Here is a 13,563-nt window from a genome sequence, read left to right on the forward strand (position 1 = left end):
GACCGTCATAACCAAATCAAGACACGCCATCATTCGGCGCTCAAACTCAATCGATCCTCCGCTGAGAAATCAAGGTAGGGCTTATTGATCCTTGGCGATTTGTGTCGCATTTTGCGGTTTCCCCTATCGTGCTCTGCTAGATAATCCTGTATTGTTTGCATCCCACATGCGTGGGTATCGTTACCTGCGATCTGTCTTATATTTTTAATATGCTTGCTTGTTCTTCAGAGGAAACGATATGCATATGTGCGGTTTCCTCGCATGGAAATGGGATACCGGTAAATTTAGGAAGACATATGGATATGGTGTGTCCGAATTTCTTCTTCATCTTGGATATGCTTGATAATTCATAGGTCAATTGGTGCGAAGATCGGATCCATGGTATCGTTTTGTGAAAGCCAACACAAAATCATTCTTCGCGCCAACAAAAAATTCTCCTCCTTTCTTGTTGCATTCTGAATTTCTAATCAATGTTATCTGCGTTTTCTGCATGGCTCTTGCTGTACAGTTTCAGATATATGTTGGCACTTGAGAATCATTTAATTAATTAACTGTAGTATATTCAAGCTCCGTGAACTTCATGGTATACATTTGGGGATGCCGAACATGTAACTGTTGCATGCTTATTCCGGTGAATCTGTTGTTTGAGTAAAGATTGCAGGCAGCTAGCACATCGATTCCATGAGGGCAAGTGCGAAATCTCTTGCGGAAACTGCAGCCAGACAGATCAAGCCTGTCAATGGACTGGCAAGTATGTTAAGATATATATGTACTCTCAGTTTGCTCAATGGTTTCTCAAGAAGCAGTTCAGTGGCTAATTTTACGTTGTGCTCAACTTGAATAGGGCTGATGACGATTACTACTCCCCAGAAGCATGAGAAGGAGATCAACTCTACTAAGTCAGCCCTCGCAAAAGATGAAAACGCCGAGCCCCTCGTCGCTTTTAGCCGACCACCTCCTATGCCACCGGTTCTAGGCCCCTTGATTGCGCTCTCGCTCTTTCAAACTTCATCTAGTGATGAAGACAACAAATGAGTCAACAGGTACGTGAAGATGTTGCCTATGTGCTTCTCGGTATGTTTTGCGTAATGTCGTACTAATACAAAATTCACAAATTTTGTTCAGGGAGCTACCATGGCTGATCTTTCAGTTGGTAACTTTCGAGAGGCAAAGCCTTGTACATATTGCGAAAATGTAGTGATGTTGCTCCTGTAGTAGTCTAGTACCTAGTACTGTATGTAGTAGCCTAGCAGGCAATCTGAAGTCTGAAGAATGTTGTAGTATTATGTGGTAACTTTTCAGAATTTGGAGTCCCTCTCATCTTTTTTTTTTGGGAGATGGAAAAGCCAACTTCCATAACCAGTGTGCACAGCCAAATCGTTGGCCCGTACAAACTCCGGTGCGTTTTCTGACCATACGGACGGGGACTCATACACTGACCTCGCACCAAACGTGCCAGGGTTCCAGTCATCTTGAAATAGTAAAATTCAGTCTAGCAAAGTACTGGCTGACCTCATCAGTTTCAACAGCAAATTGTACTAGTGAAGACAATGAAGCCCCAGCCTCAGAGCCTCTGGTGTGAAGATCTGCACTGGAGCTGCCATCAACATTACCTTTAAGCTCATCCGTGTGCAGGATTGATCCTGTTTCATCTTGGCTTGTTGTTAAAAATCGGCTGTTAATCGTCTAGCCAAGCAGGTCACGGACCCGAGACTGTTTTGTTTCTAAACTAGATTGCCACTAGGTATCAAACTCATCTCTCTCGATACATTTTCTATCATATTGCAATATTGCATGATAGACCCTTTGTAAAGGATCTAAAGAAATGTTTCAAGTATCTTTTTTTTTCGAGGGTACGCCAATAGCGTACCAAATTTTTATAGAAGTTTATAGAAGAAAGCGATAGTTTTTACAAGAGCCGAAACTGAAACTAAGATGCGAACATCTGAGCCGGCAACTTCACTCAGGCACACCTAAGCCTACTCTCGCGGCGTCAAGTCTCCAGCTCCTCTCCTTGCCAGCTTCCACAAAGAGAACTCCTCCTTGATCTGATCACCAATTGCTGCACATTGCATTGCTGCCTGACATTGTTGAACACTGGTGTTACGTTGCTTCCAAAGCATCCACGCGGTTAACATGACATTGTTAAACACTGGCGTTACGTTGCTTCCAAAGCATCCACGCGGTTAACATGACTAAAACGTTGAACCCCCTTCTGTCCTTCTTGTGCACCAACAGTCTTGCAGTGTCCCACCAGGCCTCCAAGGTGCTGTCAAGGGTTGGCTCCACAATGTTAAGCCCCGCGGCATGAAGGCACTCAAACCAGGTCTGCCTCGCGAAGGGGCACCGCATCAGGATGTGATCAACCATGTCTTGATCCTGTAGACATGTGAAACACGCAGACACCTGCTCCTGCAACCCGTGCCTCTGTCGCCTATCCGAGGTCCACAGCCGGTATCTCAGCGCCAGCCAGCAAAAGATCTTACACTTGGGCGGTGCGATCAACTTCCAAATTGGCTGGTGAATACTGAACTCCAAACCTCCCTGACAAAGCATGCGATAAGTGTCCTTGGCAGAGTAGACACCGCTCGCCGCCCCGATCCAAGCAAACTCATCGTTTTCCTGCGGCCTCCTCGGAACCAAGTCAATCTCCTCCCATAACTTGATACATTGTGCCCAAGCCTCCAACGATAGGTCAGCACCGAAATCCGTCAGCCACGCATTGTCCAGGAGTGCATCTGAAACCCGTCTTCTGTTTCTCCTTCTGGGCAGCACCGCACTCGTCACGAGTGGCGCTATATCCTCCGCGCAACGCCCATCAATCCATCTATCCAACCAAAACAACACCTTCTCTCCCGACCCAACTGATATCTTTGCTAAGCTTTTGAACACTTCAGTCGCTCCCCTGTCCGACGTGAGCTTTAGCCCCTGCCAAGGTCTGCTTGGATCCGTCCTTTGAAGCCACTCCCATCGAGCTCTCAGGCCAGCCCCTGCAGTTTCAGGTTTTTCACCCCGAGGCCGCCCAGCCGAGTCGGCTTACATATGTTCTCCCACGCGACCAAGCAGCGTCCTCCGGTATTCTGCTTGCGTCCTACCCAGAAGAAGCTTCTGAGGTGCTTTACAATTTCGTCAATCAGCCACTCCGGCGGGTTGTCCACCAGCACATGGTGTACTGGTCTTGCCATCATGACGGTCTTGATGAGCGTGAGCCTCCTTGCTCGATCGATCATGCCTCTCTGCCAGGCCGGTACGATCCGGACCACCGCATCTAGCATCGGCTGCCACTGCGCCCGAGTTAGTGGCCTTAGCGCCAGTTGAAGCCCCAAGTACTTGATCGGAAACTCGACGCATTGGCAGCCCAGCACCTCACGGGTTCGCTCCTTATCCTCCTCCTCTCCTCTGATCAAAGTCGCTACTGTCTTCCTTTAGTTCACCTGCAACCCTGAAGCCTCTCCAAAGATGTTTAGCAGCTCCTTGATCGCCTGCAACTCATGTCTGTGGGGACGGAAGAACATAACCACGTCGTCCGCATATATCGAGATCCTTTGCATCGCCGAGACACCAGCCAAATTGCTAAGCACATATGTTCTCCCAAAACAACACCTTCTCCATCAAACAAGTCAACACTTGCATTCCCAGCACAAACAACATTGGAGACGTAGGATCTCCTTGCCTCAAGCCTCGCGTGTGTTGAATCCTTCTGCCTGGGACGCCATTGACAGTCACCCTGGTATTGGCCGTATAAAAGAGTAACGCGGTCCATTTGATAAAGAGCGGCCCAAAACCCATAGCTCGTAGCACCTCCTGTAGGAATCCCCAAGACATCGTGTCAAACGCTCGTGTGAGATCGAGCTTGAGCAAGACTCCTGTCTGTCTCCTCTAGTTGATCTTCCTCGCAACCTGTCTCACCAACATGAAATTGTCGTGTAGATATCGTCCTCCGACGAACGCGGATTGGTTGGCGTTGACCACCTCACCCAATCTGCGCCTAAGCCGGTTCGCCACTAATTTGGAGAACAATTTTGCAAAACTGTGCACGATAGGCCTGTAATCTCCAATTTCCATAACATCTTGTTTCTTGGGGATAAGCGTAATTAGCGCCCTGTTCAACCTCGCAGACCCCCTTCCATCTCCAACCCCTAGCTTCCAAACATGCCATGATGTCCGTTTTGATCACTGGCCACGCCCGTTGATAGAATGCTCCGATGAACCCGTCCGGCCCCGGCGCACGGTCTCCTGGCATCTCCTTGATCGTGTCCCAAACCTCCCTTTCCGTGAACAAAGCCTCCAAATCCCGCAAATCTGCCTGCTGGATTCCGACAATGTGCAAGTCAATCGAGAAAGGCCTAATCCGAGTCGCACCCAGCAGACTTTTGTAAGCCTCCGCGAACGCCTCAACCTTCCTTTCTTGGTCAGTAATCATCTCATCTCCCACTTTGATCACTGGTATGAAATTCTTGCACCATCTGCCGTTCGCTACTGCGTGGAACAGCCTAGTATTGGCATTCCCATCCTTCAACCATGTGATCCGCGACCGCTGCCTCGCCATAGTGCGCTCCAATGAGGCCAATCCCGAGCACAGTGTGCTTTAGGCTTGTACGCAGCCAACGCTCCCCATGGGATAGAGCTCTCCCCTCTTGTGCTACGTCTAGGCGGAAAATGATCGTGTTTGCCATTGCCAACTGTAGCTTTAGGTTCCCAATCTTCTTCTGCCCCCAAGCTTGCAATGCCTCCGTCGCATTCCTGAATAGAGCGTCCAACCTCCTAAAAGGGTCAACAATTCACTGGTCACACACCCAAGCTTCTTTCACTGCGTCATCGAAACCTTCCAACTTTAGGCAAAATAGCTCAAAGCGGAATCTCCTCTTGGGCCTAAAGGCCGCGCTCAACGAGATATGCAATGGTGCATGGTCAGACAGAGAAGAAGAAAGCGCTTGCATAAGCACATCAGGGTATTGAAGATCCCAGTCTATTGACACCAGAGCTGTCAATACGGGTCATCGTAGGCAAAGCCCTCTCGTTACTCCATGTGAACTTCCTCCCGTGCATGTACAGGTCTCGCGGCTCCAAGTGTTGCGCGAAACGACGGAATCTGGCCATCATAGCTCTGTCCAAATTGTCGTTATTTTCTCCGAGGCGTACATGATTAGGTTGAAATCTCCTAAGACCATCCAAGGACCTGGACAAAGCGATCTACGCTCTGTAAGCTCTGTCAAGAAATTGATTTTATCCTCATCTCTTTGTGGCCCGTAGACCGTGGTAATCCACCACCGCGCATTGTCCTTTGTTTTAATCTCCCCAGTAATGGCATACGTATCGAAACTGAAGCTATCAATATCCAGGACCGATGAGTCCCAAGCCAGCAAAATTCCTCCTCGGGTCTCCACCGCGGGAAGGTACACAAAGCCATCAAACGCAGGACCCAGCCATTGCAAAACAATGAATTCATCGATCACGTCGAGTTTCGTTTCCTGGAAGCACACCAAGTTTACGTTAAGAGATGCCACAAACTCCCGCGTGTCTTTTTGCCAAATCGTTTAGGCCTCGGACATTGCAGTCCAAAATCTCAGGGTTTACATCCATAGATACACGTAATACACTCCTCTCCTCGCGACGCTTCAGTGCGCATGTACCTCCGCAGGACCCTCCTGCGATTCTTGCCCTGCCGCTGGCATCGTCTTGCCAAAGAGAGCTGCCATGACCCTCAGCTGCTGATCACACACGGGTGAATCAAACATGCTCTTAAATACCCGCAAGTCTTCCTCCGTCGCCGCCAGGTCTGCAACAGTGAAACCGAGTGCCTTGAGAAGCACCGTTTCCGCCGCCGAGGCTTTCTTCATGGGCTTGGCCGACAATGGCGCCAAGGTAGCAGTCGAGGAAGATCTCCTAGTCACACGCCGCGGAGTGAAAGGCTCTGCGTCAGCACTCAACCTGTTCGTCGATTCCACCTCCCGTAACAATGGCGGCGCCAAGGTTTTCAGAATGTGCGCGCAAAAAGACTTGATCCTCATCATCGCTTCGCCTTCCGTGTCGTGCATGGCAAGCTCCTGGGTTTGGGCATGTGGACGGCCCACGACCTCTTGTTGGCCCTCTATCGCAGGCTCCAGGGTTGTGTCTCCGCCGTTCCCGCCAAAGCTTACAAGCTGTTCACTGTTTCCGCCAAAAGTCACGTCTTGATTCGACAGCTCCTTCTCGAGCGATCTCGAGGTTGCTTCCTGGTCCCAACAAAGCTCCTCCTGCTCCAGCTGGGGCCCAAGAGCGGATCCCGAAGCCGACACCACGGGGGAAGGTGGAGAAGCCTTGTCTGTCGTGTTGTCGTTGTCTTCACTCTCCGACAAGGGTACTGAAAAGTAATCCCCCCGACCCATGCCATCGTTGCTTTCCTCGGACTCCTCCCCGCTAGATAGCAGATCCGACGCATCCATCCACCGTACCGCCGCCTCTCTGTCCTCCTCCGAGGTTGCGCCTTCCACAGAAGCCGAATCCTGCAACTGATCAGCTACCACCGAATCTTGCTCTTTGGGAGACGCTCCATCAATCCCAACGGCAGTCTCCTTTGGGTCCAAAAAGACCTTTTGACTTTGCTTTCTCACCCAGGCCTGCCTTCCACGACTCTGGTACGTGATCAGAACCTACCGTTCCATCTGCTCCGTGCTGCCAGCCCTGCCATTCTTCAAAGCTACAGCGGACCGTTTGTCGCGTGTCTGACCCATCGTTGTCATCTCCTAAACTGAATTTGAATACACTTTTATTCAGAGCTTCATGTGTGATATGGGTAGCAGTTAAGTGTTGAAGAAGAAGGTCAACCAGGGGAGAAATCCAGAAACAGAAGAATCATATTGGACAACACCACCAGAGGGTGTGTCAAAATTAATGTGGATGTAGGCATGGCGAAGAATATTAACAAGGGAGTGGTGGCTGCAGTACCAAGAAGAAGTACCGGACAATATATGGGCGCTTCGGCAGTTATCTTCCATGGACGCAGTGACCCGGAGACGCTTGAGGCATTAGCTTGCCGAGAGGATATGTCGCTTGCAACTGACATCATTTCTACGAGGTTTCAGGTTGCCAGTGACTGCCAGTTGGTGGTGAAGAATTTCCATGAGGGGACGAAGGGAGCCTATGCTCATATTATGCATGAAATGAAGAAGAGAAGTTTCTGAGTTCTGAGGGTTCTCGATTGTCTTTGAGAGGCACACTGCAAACCAAGAGGCATGCACTGTTCAATGAAGTTGTCCGCTTAGTCTGCCTTGTAAATCCACCTGATGGAATATCTCTGTACATTTTGAACTTAGAACAAAGTAGATATTGATTTCCCTCGGTTTTCTTGCTTCGAGGGTACAGACGAACGCTAGCTTTCATCTAACCACGTTCTAAAAAAGCTCTCATCTAACCAAAAATAGTCCAAGTATCGGTCAGATGTCATCAACCAATATTGTGTATAAGTGAACATTCTTAACTTGTACTACATGAACATTTTTCTTAGTAGCAACTACGGTGTAAACTTGAAAAATATCAGTTCCAACCTACTTGCAACTAGAAACAACTCTATTACAATCCACTTGCAACTTCTTAAATTTTAGTTGCAACCTTATTTGTGACTGGAAAAATCTCAGTTGTACATCACTTACAACCATAAAAACTCCTAGTTGCAGCCCAACTACTAAACTACTAACTGGAAAAAAACACACTTGCAACCATGCTTGCAACTATAAAAAAAACTCAATTATAACCCCCACTTACAGCTGGAAAATCTCAGTTGCAACCTCATTTGCAACTGGAAAAAATCTCAATTGCAACTAGAAAAATCTAAATTGTAACCCCACTACAACTAAATAATATCTCAATTGCAACCCCACTTACAACAAAAAAAAAATGTCTCAACTGCAATAGTTAGAACCATACTTGCAACTAAAAAAAGCACTTACAACCCCACTTGCAATTGATTTTTTTTGAATTCCAAACAAATTAAGGCCTACATAAATTAAGAAGAAACAAGCTCTAAATGCATATACAGAAGAAAAAACACAAAGAACATACACACGCATACACAAAAGCCCACAAAATATAAAAGTAACCTCGGTCACTAGGAGCCCAAGGTAATATTCCTTCAAAACAATATTTAGACAACAATTTTGGAGTTAAAAAAGATCATGAATATAAGATATTAGAAATGTCACATGCAAATCTATAAAGAACAAAGTTAACACAATGAAATAAAATTGTAGAGAAAAATTGAAACACATGTAGATTTAGCAAGCAAAATGGGAAAAATAAACTGTAAAAAAGAAGTAGAAAAAAATAAAAATCGAGAGTTCCCAACTCCCTTAAACAACAAAAACATAGACAATAGAAGGAGGAAGAAGAGCACATCCACGCGAGAAGAGCGTCAAATTTATAGAACGAAAAATAAACGGGAAAACAAAAGCCCACGTATGTGTAAAACTGTGCACGGGAAGGAGATAGATAAAAGAAAAATAAGCCTAGATAAATTCACATACATCTGCGCGTACATGTCGAATAGGAAGCAACGACGCAAACGACAAAGTACATAACAAATCTTAGCGTTTATCAGACGGCTATGGACTTATAAGAGTGTTCACATAGTACAAGATGTACCAAAAAAAACCAGAAAAAGAAAGGAAAGCAACAACCTAAACTACACTTGAGATTGAAGTCATTCTTTGAAGGTATTTGCATGCTTCTTTTTCATTCTGTAGCTGACCAATCTAAGCTCCTGAAGATAAATAAATTTCCAACTCTGGAAACTTGGCGTTTCATTCTTGAAGATCTTATTGTTGCGTACCATCCAAATTGCCCAAGTAGCAAGGATTGAAATTTCCATGAAGAAAGGCAGCTTGAGTCTATCCTTAATATCTGTGAAAGCCTCCAAAACAGATAGATTTGAAGAGCACTAAGCTAATTCTCAGCTAGTTGGGAACTAGCAATTCCCTTTAAAAGTTCTGAAATTTGTACAGGTACATGAGAATGTCTTCTAACCGCATGCAACGTTTTGCATAGAAATGGCATGTGTGGTGGTCTATGAAAAAAGTACTCCCTCCGTTTCTTTTTAATTGACTCAAATTTAATGCAAAGTTGTACTAAATCTGAGTCAATTAAAAAAGAACGGAGGGAGTAACAAAAATAGGTTTTGCCTAGAGGATTCTGATTTGTTGTGTACAATCATCAGTTTTTCCCTTTTGCACGGACCACAGCATATATATTTTTCTTGGAGAATTTTGCATGCAGTTAGAACACTTGTTCGTGTTGGTTGTATACTTTTTTAGAATTTTTTTAAATTCTTACTATTCAATCGGGAGCATCATGCCCCTAGCAAGTTGTTATTGCATCATTGCGCAGACTGGTTTTGCGTTATTCACCAAGTGAAGCTTATGCACTGGAAATGCAGATTGCTTGGTGGACCAGACGAGCAGATAGTGGCGACCTCCTCAAGCATCCCTTGCGGTCCGCTCGCCATCACCCCAACATTTTCGCCCTCAATCCCCAGCAACATCCCTGCACAAATCCAATTCAACCATTTGAACTCAGCAGAGCTAAACAAAAACGAGACCAAATGCACGTTTGACGATAAAAAAATATGCACCGTAGTAGAGCTTACGTTTGAGATCCGGACGGTGGCCGAAGTGCACGTTGGTAGCCTTCACAAGAGGCTGCGCGGGCAAACTCTCCAGCTCCCTCTCCACGCCGCCTGCCCAATGGAGCAACGCCACCGGCGGCATCCCCGGCGTCGGCCCGTCCACGCTCTTTACCTTCATCTCCTCATCGGCGCTCCCCCGTTTATTCCACAGGAACGCAGCACCGGTCACGCCGGCGACGCTGGCGCCGAGGAACAGCAGGTTCAGCATCGTTCTCGCCGCCCACGGGTACACGTGGTTGGTGTCGCCGTCAATGGGGTAGATGTAGAACCTCTGCAGCGCGGCAACTAGCACGAGGAAGACGGCAAAAGAAGATGCCACGACGGCGCCGAGACAGAGCCAGCCGCTGGAGCCGAGCACCGGGGCGACGGGGGCGTCTGACGGCCACGGCTTGAACCAGACCTCCCGACCGGGCTGCTTGCGCGCAGCAGAGGGCTCGCCTTCCCTCGTGACGAAGGCCTCGATGCGTAGGTCGAGGCGGGAAATGGCCGACAGGCCGCCGGTGACCGGGACGAGGAGGTCCAGCATGTCCAGCTCGGCCGACGTCTTGAAGACACAGACAAGGAGAAGCCTCGGCGCCTGCACGGTTTCCGCCGCGCCGCTCTGGTGAACGAGCTCGCGGATGACGGAGATGAAGGGCGTGATGCCGCTGCCACCGCTGACCATCACCAGCGAGTCGTACCCCAGGAAGCGCGTGGACGCGGCGGCCGCGCAGTACGGCCCCTCGACGGAGACGCCGAGGTGACCGCCCGACGGGGGCAGAGACGACACAGTGTCGTAGAGCTTCTGCGTCCAGGATCCTCTGCTCGTGACGACGACGCTTAGCGTGTCGAGCTCGAGGCTGCTGCTCGACGTCACCGTGAACGGGTGCCACTGGAGCCGCGAGACGCTTGGCACGTTGACGAAGAGCGTGCTCGTGGGACTGTACCTCAGACCTGCACACGTATCACGGCAGGCGGCAGTGTCAGTCAGGTTAATTGTCCTTTGTGCCTTCCTCGTGTGACGGCGTCATGCATGTAGTATGTTGCTTACAGGGGCTTTTGGCGAAGTTGAGCTCGACGGCCTCGGAAGGCAGGAGGCGGGCGGAGACGAGACGGACGCAGGTGCGCGACTGCAGGAACCGGAGGCACCGGTCGACGGCGAAGACGAAGACGCCGGGCAGGATGAAGCAGAACGCGGTGACGCCGACGTGGAGCGCGCAGAACAGGATGAAGGGGACATAGAGGTGGTGCGCGTAGTAGAAGAGCTCGAACATCCGGCGGCGGACGCGCGGCAGCGCCGTCGCCCACATCGCGAGGCCGCACAGCAGCGTCAGCTCCCCGGCGACGTTCGCCATCCTCGTTTTCGCCCATTTCAGCATCTGCAGTATACGACAGGTGCAGGTCACGGAGTGCCAAGTTCAGTCCCAACTCCCAAGTTATCTGAATCTTATAAGTGTAACTACCTCGTCGATTTGATCGGTGGATGCCCAGAAAGTGATGTAGCAGAGTCCATGAGCGGTGAAGATGACCATGGCGAGATTGCCCAGCCAGACGTGGTACTTGACGCTGGCCTCCGACGTGAGGCCGACGAGCGGCAAGAGAGCCGAGCCTCGCGCGACGGGGAGGAACAGGAGCGCGACGCACAAGCTCCCGGTGGTGCCAAGCCGACGAGCCGCTTTCTCCAGCCTCGCCTGCCACCTGCGAACGTTGCGCGCACGTACTAAGTTTTCAGGGAATTATTATGTTCAGATATCAGATTTTCGGCTGTGCATACTTACAGTTTCTCGCCTGGTAACTTGATGCGGATCTTCGCGAACTCGGCGGTGACGTAGGCGCTGTAGAACCAGACGAGGAGCGCCAGGAGCATGAGGAGGAAGGCGAGCTCCATAGGCGTCACGATCCCCAGCGGGCCTCTCACCAGCAGGGGTCTCCTCCAGGCTGCCATTCTCCTGCTAAACCCCCCTCTGCATAATCAAATCATCCTGATTGTCACGATTCCCACTAGTTATGTTGTTCTACATGCGACATATATGCTGAGATTGCGTTGATCACTGATTGTTTCTTAGCCAGAATGACCATACCTGGTCCGGCTCGGGGCGTCAGGGTCACCGTCCTCGTGCAAATGCAGGTAAACGCACGCAACAACGTAGACGAGCAATACGGGGAACACGAATAGCATCATCCTAATCGCTGCAAGTAAAAACATGATGAACAGAAGAGTATTATTACCTCGTTAGAACTGATGGCAACGTTGCAGTGCATACAAGTGGCGACAGGAAGAAGATAGATAACCTTGTTTCCCGAAGCCGGTGAGCGTGGCAAGCTTGGGCGCCCATGTCGAGCTGTAAGTCCTGGTTGGGAACACCGCCCACACCACGAGCCACCCGACGAACACGACGGCGGCCAGGAGAAGCATGGCGCTCCGGGCCGCCGCCTCGGCGGCGGAGGGCGGGCGCTTCTTGCCTTTAGCAGGAGTATCTTCCATCTGAAATTCGATCACAGTCAACCACACCACCGTATACGGTAAGATGCTCTAGGCTGTTGTTGTTGTCTTCTTCAAGGTAGGCAGATGCGTACGCCCGAGTAGTATACTAGATCCGTGGAGTGCTCATTCATATCGGGAGATATAGTCATACAAAATGGAGATAATGGCAGGGAATCCACTTTTGGCACCTGTATTGGGCCGTATGCATTGATGCCGACCTCCGTTATTTGATGCTCCACGCCTTGTGGCTCTACACATCATCTTCATCGATCGGCCTATACACATCGTGCAGCATGCAGAAAAGATATGACACGATCACACGAAAGAGAATGCCACATCGTTCAGTTGACACCCCACCTTCGGCTGCTGATCCAACGGGAGGGGAGCACCTGCACGTAGACGTAGAGAAAGATTATCATTACCATTTATGTGCTGGTTGTAATCTACTGTTGTCGCAAGTGGAGTGGCTCCATACTAGCTTGTCAACTTGCGTCGCGTCGTGTCTCCCGTCCGAGTCTTTTTCTTCCTCCCTTGGTCAGCTTGACATGGAGAAAAATCCAAAACAAACCTTAAACTTGTAGACAAAAGCTAAATAAAACCATAGATTTGAATTCCAAAATTAACTCTCTGAACTTGTCAATCCTGGTCTTTGGACCCTAGGCTTGTTTGGCGCAACGGTAATATGATGATCCCGAGAGGGATTACATGCTACTCTCATTGATAGTGGGACCCACATGTCATATTTATCTTCTTCGCCAATTCTTCCTATTATGTTCAATTTTGAATCGACCCCATCCCATGTGCTCGCACTGAGGACAACAAGTCTAGTCATCCATGGTCAGCGGGATGCATGCATGTGGTCACCCGTCGTCCTTGCAGCAACCAAGACTAGATGTCGCATGTCCGTCGTTCGCGATGGTGCCACCAGCCAGTCCTAGGGACCAAGCCAAGATGCTCAGGTCACGCGCCAACCCGATTTCCCCTTTGCTTGTACCTCCATATGTGGGAATGTGCCCGATTGCCCCCCACCCCCCACCCCCGCGAAAACCCGCCCAACGTGATGATGTCGTACGCACATGCTGGCGAGCTGCCTAGTGGCTCTCGTGCTAGTAGTCGGTGAGGCAGGCAAAGAAGATGAGGGAGCGCGCAACCGAGTGATAGGGGAAAGGGGGGTCGTGCGGAGGTGACAGGGAGCCCGGAGCGTGTGGAGTGCGTGCGGTTACGAGGGAGAGAGATTGAGAGAGAGAGAGACTAGAGGTAGATGAAAATATGGCATGTGGGCCAAGTTGGCTAGTGAGTGTAGCGAGCTTGGGCGCCCATGTCGAGCTATAAGTCTTGGTATGGAACACCGCCCACACCACGAGCCACCCGACGAACAAAACAGCGGCCAGGAGAAGCATGGCGCTCCAGGCCGCTGTTGCCGCCGCGGAGGGCGGGCGGT

The 13,563-nt window shown here is 49.7% G+C and overlaps 2 protein-coding genes across 2 annotated transcripts; one reads left to right on the forward strand and one right to left on the reverse strand.

Moving 5' to 3' along the window:
• The first annotated feature begins 462 nt into the window (after positions 1-462).
• Positions 463-1,228, forward strand: LOC124670355. The gene is made up of 3 exons (XM_047206866.1): positions 463-751; positions 845-1,043; positions 1,126-1,228. Exons 1-2 carry the CDS (start codon positions 682-684, stop codon positions 1,033-1,035), a joined length of 261 nt encoding a protein of 86 aa, XP_047062822.1. The 5' UTR covers positions 463-681; the 3' UTR covers positions 1,036-1,043; positions 1,126-1,228.
• An 8,067-nt stretch (positions 1,229-9,295) lies between these two features.
• Positions 9,296-12,246, reverse strand: LOC124676603 (ferric reduction oxidase 2-like). The gene is made up of 7 exons (XM_047212636.1): positions 11,930-12,246; positions 11,719-11,827; positions 11,416-11,601; positions 11,101-11,335; positions 10,689-11,016; positions 9,620-10,591; positions 9,296-9,516 (listed from the first exon to the last, which is right to left on the reverse strand). The coding sequence occupies exons 1-7, from the start codon at positions 12,120-12,122 to the stop codon at positions 9,377-9,379; spliced, it is 2,163 nt and encodes a 720-aa protein (XP_047068592.1). The 5' UTR covers positions 12,123-12,246; the 3' UTR covers positions 9,296-9,376.
• Positions 12,247-13,563: the final 1,317 nt, after the last annotated feature.

Source organism: Lolium rigidum, chromosome 7, assembly GCF_022539505.1.
Source record: "Lolium rigidum isolate FL_2022 chromosome 7, APGP_CSIRO_Lrig_0.1, whole genome shotgun sequence".
Classification (NCBI taxonomy): domain Eukaryota; kingdom Viridiplantae; phylum Streptophyta; class Magnoliopsida; order Poales; family Poaceae; genus Lolium; species Lolium rigidum.